The following is a 17,156-nucleotide window of genomic DNA, read 5'->3' on the forward strand; positions in this document are numbered from 1 at the left end:
TAGATTCATTCTTTACAAACAGATGGTTGATTGACAACACTGTTCATCTGGTATGCAAAACAATGTTTAATCCAGATAGCCCTATGGGAGGTGGATTACTTGGGGGGCTTGGCTGTGAGATTTCAGACCAGAGTCTGGCATGGATATTGCATTGGTCTTAAAAATGTCTGCAACTTATTGTAACCACTGCTAATATCATGACTTAGTTTGAAATTTGGAATCTTCTTGTTGTAGAAGAACATGCTTCAGTCTGTATGAACTGCTATTGTTTTGATTTGAAGACTTTCTTTCTGATCTAGTTTCAGCATAGAGTTTTACCCCCTGCACAGTATAGACACAAAGGTCAAAATGACGCTGCCTAGCTCTTCTTAGTTCGGCTGAGAAGCTGCCTTCAGCCAGTTCTCCTGAATTCTTCAGAACATTAGGCCATGACTTTCTGAAATGTTATGTATCTGGCCCAGCAGGAACTATAAAGCTTTCAGTCATTTTTCAATAGACTTCAGTGTTAGAAGAAGGCAGAGGGACCAGTTATCTACGCTTCTGAAAATGATGTCATCAAATACGGGTAAAACCAAACTATATCCTGAAATTTTAAGAAGCTCAAAAAGGAGATCTTTCTATCCTTTCTGGTCTTCACCCACTCCCAAGCTTTTTCCAAGAGTCAGGTGACTTATTGACCAAGGAGAATCACACCAAATCTGGTAGATCACTTCTTAGTTTGAGGCAATTCCCTTATCTTACAAGACTTTTCTATATCTGGGCCAGGAATCTACAATGGTTTACGGGGACTATTCAAGTGAAAACACAGAATGTTGTAGAAAAGAGGCAGAATGAGAAACACAACTATTGCAAAGTTCCTTCACATATGCCTTAATTTAGGAGGCTGGGCTAAATAATCAATTCAGATGCTTTGGCTCTGCTGATGTAGAAGCAAACTTCTCAATGTCTATGGATTAAGGTGGTGGACTTCCTTCTGACTAGAGGTAGTCCTTGACTTAGGACCACAATTGAGCCCAATATTTATGTTGCCAAGTGAGAATTTTTTAAACTGAGTTTTGCCCCATTTTATGACATTTTTTGGCCATATTTGTTAAGTGAATCGCTGCAGTTGTTAAATTAGAAACACGGTTGTTAAGTGCATCTGGCTTCCCCATTGATTTTTCTTGTCAGAAGTTCTTAAAGGCTTCCCCATTGATTTTGCTCATCAGTGACCCCAGGACACTGCAACCGTCATAAATATGAAGCAGTTGCCAAGCATCTGAATTTTGATCACACGACCATGGGGATGCTTCAATGGTCATAAGTGTGAAAATGGTCGTAAGTCACTTTTTGAAGTGCCGTTGTAATGGTCACTAAATGAACTGTTGCAAGTCAAGAATTACCTGTGATGTATCAACCCTAATCACTGTTTTTAGAAACTATACCTGAGTTAAACAGATCAGAAGGTTATTGAGGTAGGTCAAAAGTGACCTCGATGGGAATTCATTGTGATCAGGTAGACAAGGAATTGATTGAAGGAACTGATTGCTGAGAATCAATACAGTTGTTTTCACATGAGACTAGAGCCTCATTTTAAATCTTGTTTTGCCGTGTTTGTTTACAAGGAGGTTGGCATGATCTATAGAGCAGATCAAGTCAAGTCAAATCATATCAAAGGTTTAATATGGTCATAGACCAGCACAGTTCTATTGATAGGTTTTTCTGCCCAAATTGTGGTATGTAGTTGTGTACCATCTTGCAGAACATAGATTTTCCTCTTCCGATGATCACTATTATAAACTCTAGGCTGGATATTGTGATATTTTCAAGGACCTGCATTTGAAACTGATTATCAGAATGCCACAAAATGGAATGCAAAAATGCTTTAAAACAAAGATAGCAAAACCTTGGGTTTACAGTTCCCCACTTAAATGCAGCAACTAATTTTTAATTAGGGCTTTATCCTCAAATAACAACATGGATTGTATCCAATGCAGTCTGGACAATTGACTTAATTTACATCGTTTTCCTCAGTCGAGGCAAATGATATAAATTAATGCAAATAACATAATTGCATCAATTATGTCACTCCATGGTGACAATGTACCTCAATTATGCAAATGCTGTAAATTACACCGAGTTGCCTTTGGAAAGAAAATCAATGTATCTCAGAAACATTCTATCTCTACCTCCTAAAAATCTGCCTATTTCAATCTACCCTCCATTCTCATCTCTTCATGAATGTATGGCATTTTCATGGCCATAAACTACGTTCTTACAAAATATGTCTAGCATTCCACTGCTAACTTAATCAAAACTCCTTGGTAGTTTTGTTGCAATCACAATAATTGTTTCTAAGTTGTCTTTGGGCATTAAAGATCACTGCCTCCTTTCTCCGTGGGTCGAGATGACCCCAACAGACTTCGGACTGAAGTCACTTAGTGTCCGAAGGTGTGTTCTCCACCTGCAATTTCTCTAACAGAAGATCTTCTCCATCTCTTTTCTTGGAGGAATAGATAGGCAAGATGGATTTTGATGGTATTTTCACAACAGAGTTTATGATGGTTGTAGTCTGGACAAAACTGGGACATTTGTGATTCTAACCTTCTGGGAGGATTAAGTGATTAGATCAATGCTACTTTTGATGTTTTCACAATATTCTCATGTTCCATTGACCCAATTAAGTATATTGTGTGAACAGGACAACTATCTGCAATTTCACCAAGACTTGGAAGTATTACAGAGAAAGTAAGATGGTGGGATGGGGTTCTTTGAGCTTGGTTGTTTTCTTGCAGATGTTTCATTACCAGACTGGGTAATATCATCAGTGCTAGAAAGGTGTTAACACTGAAGATGTTACCTATGCTGATAATGAAATGACTGCAAGGAATGAACCAAACTCGGAGAGTACCAAGGATCCCACAGTTCAATCCTGAGCTACACATTTTGTCTTCTGTAATAGGGGTCTCCAACCTTGGCAACTTTAAGGCTTGTGGACTTCAACTTCCAGAATTCCTCAGCCAGCTGGCTGAGGAACTCTGGAAGTTGAAGTCCACAAGTCTTAAAGTTGCCAAGGTTGGAGACCCCTGTTCCCTAAGGTGGTTTTTAATCCAACAGTTCTTGCTTCCCCTCAACCTGGCACCACTACTTCTTCTCTACCTTCTTGCGTTGACTTCTGCCTGCCTTTGCTTCTCTACCTGAGCCTGGCATTGGTCTTCTGTGGGAGGGCTGATGTTGGTTGATGGTGCCAATGAAAAACAACCCCAAACAATGCCCTTTCAAATCTGGTAGTGGTTTTCAGTGAATTACAAACAAAGGTTCCTTTAAAAAAAACATATTTTAGCTTTTCTTGGAAACTGAGGATTTGCCTGCTTCCTCCTTTTCTTTATGGTAAGAAACCCTTCCCCCTTCCCACCCCTCCCCCAAGTGGGGCTCCAATAGCACTTCTGACTGACATCTTCAGGAACTTCTTGAAATGTTGTATTGTCTTCATATTCTGTGATAGTGGTCCATTTCTCTTATGAAATCCCTAAATAAATTCCTGGTTGTGAGACAAGATATAAATATTACAGAGGACAGCCTGAAAAAGTATAATAAATTGGAGGGACAAAAAGGCTCCCCTAAGATTATTGCCCCTTAGAGTTAAGGATTCAGCCAAAGGATTTTTTACTTTATAACAGAGACCTGGAGGCCTACCCTAAAGAAGACATCTGTCTGTATGCCTGTCTATCTCTCTATCTCTCATCTATCTCTCTATTTCTCTCTCTCTCTCTCTCTGTATCATCTGTCTATCCCTCTATCCCTCTACCCCTCTATCCATTCATATCTCTCTCTCTCTCATCTATCTATCCTGTCTATCATCTGTCTATCCCTCCATTCCTATCTATCTATCTATCTATCTATCTATCTATCTATCTATCTATCTATCTATCTATCATCTATCTATCATCTATCTCTCATCTGTATCATCTGTCTATCCCTATCCCTCTATCTATCATCTCTCATCTGCCTATCCCTCCATCCCTCTATCATCCATCCATCCATCCATCCATCCATCCATCCATCCATCTATCTATCTATCTATCTATCTATCTATCATTTATCTATCCTGACTATCATGTCTATCCCTTCATCCCTCCATATCTATCATCTATCTATCTATCTATCTATCTATCTATCTATCTATCTATCTATCTATCTATCTATCTATCTATCATTTATCTATCCTGACTATCATGTCTATCCCTTCATCCCTCCATATCTATCATCTATCTATCTATCTATCTATCTATCTATCTATCTATCTATCTATCTATCATCTATCTATCTATCTATCTATCTATCTATCTATCATCTATCTATCTATCTATCTATCTATCTATCTATATCTCTCTCTTTGTGTTTATCTATTTGTCTGTCCATCTGTCTATCTTTCTCTCTGTGTGTGTGTGTGTGTGTGTGTGTGTAAGCAAGCACCAACTGATACCCAACAGAGTGAGGAGAAAGGAGGTTTTCCATGAAAGAGGTGAACTGGGCATCCCAGCTGGACTTACTGTACTCAGTTCCTGTCATCTGAGCAAGGACTCGGAAGGACTTTGACTGCAAGTTTGAAGATCGGCGGCTCCAATCATCCAGCTCATCTTCAGACTTGTTTTGGGTTTTAAGCACAGCCTGATAGACTGGAGAGGCACTGTCTACATGAGGGTCTTTAACAGGAAGGTTACTGCAATGCAGAAAGTAACAGGCACTGTAACATGGCTTATGAGATCTGGCCCACCCTTCCCCAACATCCTTGCTGACATTTAGCCTCAGCTCCACAATTGCTGCTTCTTAGCCACAGAAATGAAGGAGTTACTTGTGAAACAAGCAGATATACAAGGAAGCCATGATGCAAAGTTGCCTTTCTCTTCACAGGAAGCAGGGAGAATATTGTTTTCTAGAACACACGTCACACAAAGAGAAGTAATCTGACATTTTCTTCATCACATCAGACAAGTAAAATTTACCAGTTTATTCGTTTGCCTGGCTTGCAACTTTCTGAAATATCTCAACCACCATAGCAGTTCAGAGAATGGCATAGGATTACTCATAATTCCAGGAAGCTGCTGACCTGTTTCCACTACTTAGAACAAGGACAGAGTTAAACATTGAACCTTTGGGAATACGGAATCCACACTTACATTTTCCAGGAAAAAAAACAGATCTTCCCCAATCCTTTTCACCAAGAGAATGCTGCCAAGACTGTACAACCTCATCAGTTCCCTCCTCATTGGCATGGTTTGAAGTAGGAAGTGTGATTTGAATATTGCATCTGATTGGCATTTGGGAGGCCTTGACAATGAGTTCTCTAATGAAAAGGCTTTCTTCTCTTCTACTCTACTACCCTTCTCTTCTTCTGATTGGTTTGTGAAGTCCCCATAACATGCTTGCCCCATCATTGATCCAATTAGGTGTGTTGTGTGGTTCGGACTTACATGTGACTGTTTATGATGTTGCAGGATTTGCAGACCAGCAGAGATCACAGTGGGAAGCCACATCTATGTGAAACTATCACTAGCACTGGGTCCTAAGAAGCTGAATGAAATTATATTGAATGGACTTTCTAGGGCTACGTCTTTGTGGTGGTTTCATGGGCTGGGTATGGAGATTCAATGCCACATATCATTTCTTAATTCCCACTGTCCTTCATGATTTTTGTTCTCCAGGGACAGTTACTGTCAGCCTCTAGCTTGCTTGCTTGCTATCGGCTGCCATAGTAATGGGGAGGGAGGGGGCGCATGGTATTTGGGAGGGGAAGCACGCTGATAGAGACATCTTGAAAAAGGGAGTTTTGTTCTCACCATCTTCTACACATGCTGAAGGTCCGTGTTTGGGTTTGGTCAAGGCCAACCATCTCTGCATACCAGCTGAATGAGGCCACCCGAAAATGCACCCCACATGACACCCTTGGGGGTTGGAGATTGGACATTGGGCCGGGGTAATTGGGGGGACAGATTTGAGTAATTTTTGATATATACAAATTCACACCTTTTTGCCTCAGATCTTGCTTCACGTTCATTGTTTTCATTTCATATCTAGTAAAAATACCTTTTCTCTAACTAATTGGAGTTGGGGGTTTCCTTTCTTGGATGTTGAATGAAGCATGCTTGACAGTTATACTCTTCTTCTGCCACCTCCTCAATATATAGTAGTCTACCATTACAACTGAACAACCGATCAGATGTACCCCAACACTCAGTCAGCTACTTCTGACATTCATAACAAAAGCCAAAGGAGGCTGGCCAATATGGATGTTGGCTAGAGATCATAGCAGCTTAAATGTAACTCTTAGAAATCACAGAGGTAGGGGAACAATTGATCAATTTGAAAAACTGTTCTCATCAAAACAGTGCAATGTTCACAAGAAAAAGTTTAGTTGAATGAAAAAAAAATGTCATCAAGCACATCCGGTGGAATAAAGAAAGTTGGGGAAGCCTACAGATGTTGGTGAAACCCAATCAACTGCAGTCAAATTAGTTGACGGGAATCATAGTTCATAGTTCAACACCATCCAGAAAGCCAGAGGTCCTTTCATCACATGCCTTGCTGGAGCTATCGTACATGTCTCATCTAGCATTCTGTTTATAACAATGACAAAGCCAAACGCCTGTTGAAGCTCCCGAGCAGATAATGATTATGACAGAATTTGCCGTATCATTTGTCAGCATCACAAAGTCTTGTGAAATATTGGCTCTGAACAATGATCATTCTTTGCTCCATGCATTTATCTAATCTGCCTTTAAACATCTCATCCCCTTGTGTTAACAAATATCTCAATTGTGTTCTCCCCAAGAGAACTTTGCTTTGTTTATTGTTGGCTTTTATTTTCTTAAAAGGATAATATCCAACAATAGATGTCAGATAGTTCCCCATATTAACTATATCTTTGACAGTTATTACTTAAACAAGAGAGTTAGTAATATCAGATGTTACATAAGTCCATATACTTGATCCAAATAATAGAATACATTTTAGAATTCTGGTCTGAGTATTGACTTTGTGCAGAAAATAATTCAACTTACTCCATTAAAGCAAAAAACTATTAAGATTGACAGAAAATGACAAAAGCCTGAATGGAATTGGAATCAACTGAATCAACTGGAATCAATCTGTTTATATCAGGGGTGTCCAAACTTGGGAACTTTAAGACTTGTAGACTTCAACTCCCAGAATTCCCCAGCCAGCATAGCTGGCTGGGGAATTCTGGGAGTTGAAGTCCACAAGTCTTAAAGTTCCCAAGTTTGGACACCCCTGGTTTATATCAATCTTTCATGAGATATAGACACTACATTGCCCAAACAGGCCTGCAAGGGAAACTCTGAATTTAGAAGGGAAAAAGGAAAAAAAAGGGGATTTCTTGCGAAGCACAAACGAAAGGAGAATGCTAATAAAAACAAAAAAACACCCAGCTCACCAAATAAAAAAAAAAGCACACAAAAGAAAAGCAAACTGTGTCAAAGGCTGGGATGGAGGACACAATAAGTTTAGTAATATCCATGAAAATTCACACAAATGTTGTATTTGCCCAGAGAGAGATCTTTGGTGAAATACTTGGGAAACTCATGGGACAAAAAAGTAATTCTTGAATACAATCCAAGGTGCGAGAAAACACAATGAATGTGTGTGTATCTCTAAGAACTGACTGTGCTATAAAAATGCCTCCTAAACACAAATAAGATTTGGTCCAGAGATGTCCTTAAGGAAGTCTGATGTGGGAATTGCCCTTGGAATTGTGGATTTTTACTTTTCCATTCTCCATTAACTCCCTTTCGTTTCTTTTGATCAGGATTAAATGCAGACCTCAATCGTATTTAAAATAGATCCACCGAAATTAGAGGGGAACAAGGGGATTCATCAGTACATTTAAGATTTGTGGACTTCAGAGAATCTTTTCTGAAGCAGATCTGATTCTACTACATGGATGTTACTTCCGTTACTAATATGTCATCCTACACGGATCTCCAAAATGCATTTATTGACTTACTCCAATTTATATGCCATGCCAGTCCAAAGACTAGGAATAGCTTTCGACCACATGCAAAATATGGAGAAATACGGTAAGAACCAAGTACAGAAATAATTTAAAGCATAATGTTATGTAACTGCAAGACTAATTTCCAGGATCTACAGTATATATCATGTCTGGCCACCAAGGGAGAATCAATTGGCTAACGCTATCTAAGAGGACAATTTTTGAACGCCAGGACCCCAAATCTTTCTGGCAAGAGAGGAACTTATTGAACACCAAAACATTTTGGTCTACAGTCTACACATCAGGTCTAAGGAGAAATTTCTCAAAAAGTTGCTCTATATGATTCTACTAGTAATGCAAATCAGAGGTGGCTTCCAACAACCACGTGCAGATAAATCCTATAATAATGAGGTAAAGGTTCCTCCGCATATATGTGTTAGTGGTTCCCAACTCTAGGGGGCGATGCTCATCTCCGTTTCAAAGCCAAAGAGCCAGCGCTGTCCAAAGACGTCTCTGTGGTCATGTGGCTGGCATGACTAGACGCCGAAGGGGCACGGAACACTGTTACCTTCCAACCAAAGGTGGTCCCTATTTTTCTACTTGCATTTTTACATGCTTTCGAACTGCTAGGTTGGCAGAAGCTGGGACAAGTAACAGGAGTTCATCCCATTATGCAGCTCTAGGGATTCGAACTGGCAAACTGCCGACCATCTGATCGACAAGCTCAGTGTCTTAGCCACTGAGCCACTGCATCCCATAATACACAAAGCTTAAACCAGCGAACCAACTCTCTATGCCCGTTGGGTGGAATTTCACTGAAGCTACTGGAGTTTTGTGAAATATGTTTTCTTTTTTGGAATCCATTATCCCAGTGGACCGATATTTTAATCTAGTGTGATTAGCTCTCTGAGAAATCACTCTGAAGCATTGCTGCCAAATATGGGCCCATTCAGATTTATGTAAGTGACTGAAGACTGTTACAACAACCTCAGAAAAGGTGCTTTATCACTTGTAAAGCACTTGCAGGCATCATAAAATATCTCTGTCTGTCTGTCTCTCTCTCTCTCACACACACACAGAAGCACTTGCAGGCATTGTAAAATCTCTCTCACTCACTCACACACACACAGAGGGGTGTGTGTGAGAGAAAGGCGGGAGGAGGGAGGGGAGAGAGAGAAAGATAGACAGACACATTCATATCATTGCATGGTAGGCACTTGACAATCAGCTCACATTTACAACTGGTTGCAGCATCCTTTGGTCATGTGACCATGATTTGCATCTTTTTAGCTAGTTTCCAATAGTTTGGTTTTTTTTTTTTTTTGCCAATTTCTGGGGGAAAAATATATCCATTCTGGAGAAAGGATTTGGATTTACAACCTTGTAATTTACTTAATGATCACTGTAAAAAATGGTCCTGAAATTGGATCCAGACATGTGACTATCTCAACTTATAACTGTTATGACTCAGACTGAAATTCTGGTCCCAACTGCAGTTCAAAATTGAGGATTATTTGTAGTCCCTCTTCTCCCCAGGGTAGAGTGGATTAACTCAGAATGTACAGATGCTAAATTTATATAATACTTTCCCCACCATAGATGGAAAATGGGCTGGTTGGACTTTGTTACAGTATTACTGGAATTTAATGCAAGGGGGAGGGGGCAGTTGCGGTCTTATCCAAACAGTGAAGGAGTAAGACTATTTCCTCAAACCCAAAGTGACAAAAATAGGATGTGGTGTTGTTTTAAACTCTGATGAAATTATTTTGAACATTTAGCCTAGTGTTGGGAGTTTGCATGCTTAATAATCCTCTAAAATAAACAAGCATTGAGAGAAGTGGGTGATAAACAACGAGAGGAGAAATAATCTTGAGTGTTTCAGTTGTTTTTCTCATTTTTACAGAGGTGGGAAAATGCATCTATTTATGCCAGTGAAAATTCAGGGTGACTCATGTGTTCCAAAACTCAGGAGAAAAGAAAATGAGTGATTGGGATCTATAATTACATGATGTTGGGAGAAGCAATACGAATTAGTATGAGAAATCAGTGAAAACCCAAAGGAATGTGTCAGAAAGGAGAAAAAAGAAGACATGGTGCTGTTGTGGTGCAGTGGTTAAAGTGTAGTACTGCAGGCTACTTCTGCTGATCACCAGCTGCCAGCAGTTTGCCAGATCGAATCTCACCAGGCTCAAGGTTGACTCAGCCTTCCATCCTTCCGAGGTGGGTAAAATGAGGACCCAGATTGTTGGGGGCAAGAGGCTGCCTCTGTAAACTGCTTAGAGAGGGTTGTAAAGCACTATGAAGTGGTATATAAGCCTAAATTCTATTGCTATTTCTATTATCAGTAAAAAGAAGAATAAGGGAGTAAATTAACACTTTGAAATAAGCTGGCTAGACATATTATTATAGGTACAAGAGCCACATTGACTCTGGAGTCTCATTTTTTTTAAATTTATGCATAAAATAAAGACAAGAGAGGTTGTGTATGCAAAAATAATATACATTAGGAGGCTTTTTTTTTCAAAAGGCAACTGGAGTTTGCTTTTCCTTGAAAACATTTTGCTTCTCATCCAAGAAGTTTCTTCAATTCTCTATTTCAGCAGAACTGAAAAAACCTCTTGGATGAGAAGCGAAATGTCTTCAAGGAAAACCAAAGTCCAATTGCCTTTTGGAAAAGTACCTTTGGATCAACCATGACATGGATGACTTTGAGAGTCCCCATAGACATTTATGCCAATTAGGACTTTATAGTATAGCCTTTATTGTCATTGTATAATCATGTATACAACGAAATTGGTTTTAGCCTCACTGGTGCAATCCATGACAAAAAAAATTACAAACAACATAAAGAATATAAAGAATAATCACTATGCAAGTAATTAGGGAATTTTTTTTTTGCTTTCGGTACCAGAATTATACAATTAAGAACAATAAACCCAACCCATTCAAAGAACATTTCAATTTCTTTTGCAGAAACACCAATGATGTCACATATTAACCCAGGATTAATTGATATTAGCAATATTAATATTGATATTAACAATATCGTGGATAGGAAGCCATGAATGCTTCATGAGGCACTGCCATCCAAGTTTGGTCCTCATGATTTGCCTTGGATTGCACTCCAGTTCTGAGATACAAATGGTCCCATCCCTGATTTGAATAATTTTGCTATCTAGGACAACAGCAAATCTGCCGATAGCTGTTTGCACACAAATGCTGCTCCTGAGGAATACATGGCAGGAATGGAACACAGTTCCATCGCTCAGAAAGATGTTCCTTTTCCATGCAAGTTAAGAGATAGATTATCTTTGTACTACAGAGGAGGAGCCCTGGAGAATAAGCTTCTAAATTCATGCACAGTCAATGTGCATTTCCATCTATATATACAGGCAGATATCTTTCTTTGACTCCAGTGTCGTGAAATCTTGAGCAAAACTAATTACAATGTTCTGCTTGGAATAAAGCTCTAAATATATACATATCCTTTCTCCCAAATTACAGCGATTGCTACAGTTCCCCCACTCCCCCCAAACTCTCACTTGGAGAAATATTCATGCTTCTGATTGTCCTTGAAATAAAAATGTTCACAGAAGCAACATTAGCATTTGGTAATAAAATCGTTTCCCCAGGGCTGCATAATATCAACATTTTTGCTAAAACAGGACAAAAGGAAATAGAGGCTAGGAAGTTTCTCGGCCTCAAAGGCACCAGAGGCAATTCTTCGTATTCCACATTGGTTGCAAGATGCACACATGTTTAAAATTGAAAGGAATAGTAAAGTTATACCATTGCGTATTTGTTGGTACTGGTTATCCTCCTTTCTCCGTGTCAAAAGTGAGGAGGAGGAGGACACAAGAAAGGGAAGCTACAAAAGGGAAACCGCTCAAAAATACATAAAGTAGCTGCGGAGAAGAATGGATGTGTGTGTGTGTGTGTGTATGGATGGATGGATGGATGGATGGGTGGGTGGGTGGATGGATGAATGGATAGAAGGAAGAATAGAAGAATGGGTGGGAGGATGAATGGATGGAAGAATGAATGGGAGGATGAAAGGATGTATGGATGAAAGGATGGGTGGATGGGTGGATGGATGGATGGATGGATGGAAGGATAGATGGATAAATGGATAGATGAATGGATGGATAAATGAAAGTTTGGATGAATTGATGGAGACAAATGGTGGCAATTTCCTTTCCATGGGTACTAGACGGAAAGGTATTAGATAACCATCCCAAATAGAAAATAAATCTCAAGATAAGCTGCTAAGAAAGCTACCAAAGACAGCACATGTACATAATGGGTCCAAAATGTAAAATAAGCAGATCTCTTCATTTCATCGGAATACCACAAAAACATTCTTTGCTTTCCCATAAAACTTAACTGTCAATAATGTTAGGTTTTCTCTAGCTTTAAACATTAGATGCACACAAGCGTTGGTTTAAATGAATGAGATTGTTAATAGACTGAGAAAATAAAGAAACGGATATGATAGCCTTGGCAGTTACAGCCTACAAAAGGAATGGTTTTTTTTTAAAGCTTTTAGTATAACGATTGTATTAGAACATTAGAGGAGATTTTATGGTTGGTTCTTGGCTGTTTTACTCTTACTTTACTTATGGGGACATTTTTATGGCTTCATATTTTAGGTTGTATAGCAGATGTTTAGTTTACATTACCCTGGGGAAATTTTAATTGTTCCCACAATGCCACTGTATGTCTGCTCAGATTTGGCTGCGTACAAATCCAGTAAACGAAAAAAACATGTTATCAGAAAATGGGAGGGAGGAGCAATTTGTAACACGGGAAGACAAAGGAAGTAGAACATCATTTTTATGTCGTAGCTCAGTCCCATCTTTTTAACTATTTCTCCAACTTTATTGAACATATAATATTATATTATGGGTGGGAGAGTCCTTGGAAATCATCTAGTTCAGCCCCTTCCCATGGCAGGAAACCCTATGCCAATGATGGCGAACCTTTTCAGCACTGAGTGCCCAAACTGGAATGAGTGTGCATGCATGCGTGTGTGCGCACGCCCGAGTCCTGTAAACTCAAAGACCAGCTGGCTGGTGTGCATGCACACTCTGGTCACCTGGTCTTCTGGTTTCCAGCACGCGCATACATGCCGGACAGCTGGTCTTTGCTACCCCAGAGTTCTAGAAATCTGAAGACCAGCTGGCCGGTGTGCATGTACGGGCCGGAAACCAGAAGAGCAGCAAGTGTGCCACAGGTTCACCATCACGGCCCTAAATCATTCTGGACAAATGGTTTCCACATCTCTTCTTGAAAACCTCCATTGAGGGAATACCTTCATCTTCTGAAGGCAAACCATTCCACTGGTTAATTGTTCTTCCTATTAGAAAATCCCTCCTTAGTTCTAGGTTGCTTCTCTCTTTGATAGGTTGGAAGCCTATCCATCTGTTACTTCTCGCCCAGTCCTCAAGGACTTTGCAGAATAGACCGATCCACCCTCTTCTCGGTGACAGCCCTTCAAATAGTGTAAAACTGTTCTCGGGTCACCCTTGATCCTTCTCTGTTGCATAGCTTTAGAAACACTGAGTGAACACTACCAACATTGCCCCGTTGGTGTGGCTTTGGCAGAATATTTCAGAAGGTTAGAGAAAGGAATGAAACTAGTAGAGTATCTTGCAAAATATCTGGCGATGCTTTCAAAGAATTTTCTGCCCCATGATGGTAGTAGCCAACTTGCTCCATCAAATTATACCACCTCTGTTGCTTGGGATAAGAGGAGGGAAGAGTTGTAACACACACAGCAGGTACATACAGAAAAAAAAGGGATCTTACCCAGCAAGTTCACCACCCTGGGCCTGAGCTTGGCCTGCAATGGCATCCATGATAGCATCTTGAGAATACATGCTGATGGGGGTGTTATATTGGGCATGAATGATGGTGGCTTTTCCCCCCGGGCCTTTCACCTCAATGGGTTTGTGCGTGGACAGGGCAGAATCCTTCAGGACGTTGGGGTTGAAACGTTCCACATACTCCGTGCTGGGATGGAGGAAGTGAGGAATCAGGAAGTGCAGAGGGGAAAAAAAAGAAGGAACCATGAAAAGATTAAGGAGGGGGAAGGAAAAGATTTAGGAGCACAATGGAATGTTTTCACACACACACACACACACAGACAGACACACTCTTTGCATTTGATCACAGGTCAGCAGAGTAGAATTCAACAAGCAGCAAAGAGCAAGAAGGCAACTTTTCTCAGAGATGCGTCTGATGGTCTTCTAACCGAAGCATAAAAAAATAATGAGTAACCGATGTAGCCAGTAAGCAGCTTTGTGAATGATCTGCCTTAATTTAATTCAGGGGTGAAATGCTCTGAAGTCTCCTACCGGTTTGCTTCGCGTGCACATGTGCGCTTCATGCTCATGTGCGCCAAACATGCACTTCATGCACACCACAGGTGCTAAGAAGCCTTTTCTGAGTCTTCAAAGGTAAGTAGAACAGCGAGGCGGGGGGAGGACAGCTGTGCCCCATGATTTAGATTCGCTAGAAAGCAGGATTTCCTGGTTGAAATCATGTGGTACAGCTGATTGTTGCACAGCTGACTGGTAGCATTTGTTTACAACCGGTTTGGACGAACCAGCCCGAACCGGTAGCATTTCACCCCGATTTAATTCATGTTAGAAGGCGAGTCTCTGCTGGCTCAGGAATAGCTAGATGCTTCTTCTGTCCTCAAAGGTAGACTTGGGCATCTCTAGTTTTGACGGCTGAAGTTCAGCCCTGGATAGTAGTGTCAGCCCCTTGACTCAGGAAACAAACACCGCAAACAATGCTAGAATCTACTTTATGGATCTGGGCTACAAGAAAATCTTGTGAGTTTTTCTTTTCTTCACTCTTAGGCCAAAGAGAGCTGAGTGAGTCAATTTGGAATTCCTTCTACAAGCTTTTCTTGGATGTAGTGGATATTTTTGGAGCACCTTCTTATTTTCTTCAAAGGTATCTCAAGACTCCGGCGCAAGCAGTAAAGTCAGTGTGCGGTCATTAAATGGCCCTCTATATAATGTATCTGGCCTGAGATTCAGTAGATGGCAGCAGAGAGAAGCAGAAAACTCTTTGTGGCCAACTAGTGATCATTGTGGGGCTTTGCATCTGACATTCGTACTTATGGATTATAGCGGATTGACTTTTCTTCATGTGACTTTGCAAAAATTAGAAGTTTTTTCTTACCAGATTGGCATTTAGCAAAATCCTCTGAGGCCCGACATTCAGAAATATTCAAATACAAATTGCAGCAATGTGCATAAATAAATAAAACCATTCTGGGTTTTTATGGATTTAGAGCAGTTGTTGTGGCCCCAGCCAACGGAGCTGGCAGCAGATTTGGACAGTGAGAAGGTTGGGGAGGAGCATCGGCTAGTCCTGGAGACTGGGGAGGCTCTGATGAGGGCTCTGTGTCAGAGGCAGAGATGGGCCCAGAGCCGTATGCCAGTTATCAGCTATCTTCAGAGTCAGACATCAGTGGGGCAGAAGAACAGTTGGAGCCTGTTCCCAGTCTACACATGCGCAGAGTTGCCAGTCGAAGGGAACAGCTAAAGAACAGGGGTTGACTTGGGAGTAAGGCCACAGGTGGACGATGCATGGCCCCTCCCAGAGGAAATAAAAGAGGATCATAAGGGGAGTGGAGTTTGCAGGAGACAATGAGTTTGCTTAATTGGTTTGTGACTCTCCAACACTCCTTGCCAATTTTTGCAGATATCGGCCTGGCAGCTCTCCAAGCCAGATAAGGTCTGCGACTGTAAATCCTCTCTTGAAAGACTTTGCTAGATGTGAATAGCAGAATTCACAGTCAATAAATAAAGGGAGTTTTTGATGGGGCAGTGAGTTTTCTTTATGCTCTTGGGAAGCCTCGGTCAGAACAGCCATAGGATAAGAGAAACAGTACCGATGTTTGCTCTCTTCAGAGTTGCCAAAGGGTGAGAAGTCTTTAAGGATACCCCTTTGCTCAGCAGGATGAGGTCTCTATAAGGGGAGTACCATGACACCAAAAACAATACATGCACTTCAGGAGAACGACACCCAAGGCAAGCAGCTCAACATGCATTGAAGTCTAAAGCAACACGTTTACAGAAACACCTTGATTGGAGCCAAAGCAGGCCAGCCTCCTCACAATGCACCTCACAAACTGAAGCACCACACACTTTGCCATGGACACTGATTTTTGCAGCCGTTATAAACTCCTTTGATTAAAAGGTTCCCCTTGCACATATGTGCTAGTCGTTCCTGACTCTAGGGAGCGGTGCTCATCTACATTTCAAAACCGAAGAGCCAGCGCTGTCTGAAGACATTTCTGTGGTCATGTGGCCGGCATGATTAAATGTTGAAGGCGCACGGAATGCTGTTACCTTCCCACCAAAAGTGGTTCCTATTTTTCTACTTGCATTGTTTACATGCTTTCGAACTGCTAGGTTGGCAGAAGGTGGGACAAGTAATGCGAGCTCACTCCGTTACACGGCGCTAGGGATTTGAACCGCTGAACTGCCAACCTTTCTGATTGACAAGCTCAGCGTCTTAGCCACCAAGCCACCACGTCCCTATATTGATTTGATCCCCTTTGATTAATTGGACCCTTTTTTTCCTTCCCGGACACATAGGAGGAATGGAAGCCATTGACTCCCACAGAGGTAGGATGGCAATCTATGACCATCCAGTTCTGATTTTTGTAGTCTTCTGAGTCCCTTCTACTAAAAATTGACCACAGAGCTTCCCTCCCTTTTAGGGGGAAAGAAAACCTATGACATTTACCTTGAAGTTCTATAAAAACTCCACATCATACCAAAAAAACACAATGAAATTTCCCCATGCCCCTCTCCACACCAGCTTTACTCCCTACTGTGGGTTCTGGAGTCCTTAGTGAGGGTTTTGGTCATGAAAGTTTCACAGGATTTGCATAGGAAGATTCCATCTATAGATTATTGTTTCAACCTTGCAGCCCATGGAGACACCCAAGGACCTTTTAGAAATCATTTTCAGAAGAATGTTCTTCTAGAAACATGCTTTGGATGAAAAAGGCCCTTCCAGACACAGGAATATATTGGCAATGGATTCTGGCCAAAATGCCTCCTAAGTTAGTTTTATTCTTGGAACGGACCCCGGGGGAATGGCCTTTTGAGATGATGCCGGACACCCCAATAAGCTGTTA

At 40.9% G+C, this 17,156-nt stretch overlaps 1 protein-coding gene across 6 annotated transcripts in view; it reads right to left on the bottom strand.

The window, feature by feature from the left end:
• LDB3 (LIM domain binding 3) overlaps positions 1 to 17,156 on the bottom strand; it is a 176,121-nt gene that overhangs the window by 61,508 nt on the left and 97,457 nt on the right. For 4 of the 6 annotated variants that reach the window (XM_081956513.1, XM_081956516.1, XM_081956514.1 and 1 more), the window contains exon 6: positions 4,533 to 4,702. In XM_081956513.1, the coding sequence (XP_081812639.1) occupies positions 4,533 to 4,702 (170 nt within the window). Of the gene's footprint in view, positions 1 to 4,532; positions 4,703 to 13,798; positions 14,003 to 17,156 lie in introns of all 6 variants that reach the window. The other 2 variants (XM_081956515.1, XM_081956518.1) reach the window with 1 other exon arrangement.

This window comes from Natrix helvetica, assembly GCF_964273705.1.
Source record: "Natrix helvetica genome assembly, chromosome: 5".
In the NCBI taxonomy this organism is placed as follows: Eukaryota; Metazoa; Chordata; class Lepidosauria; order Squamata; family Natricidae; genus Natrix; species Natrix helvetica.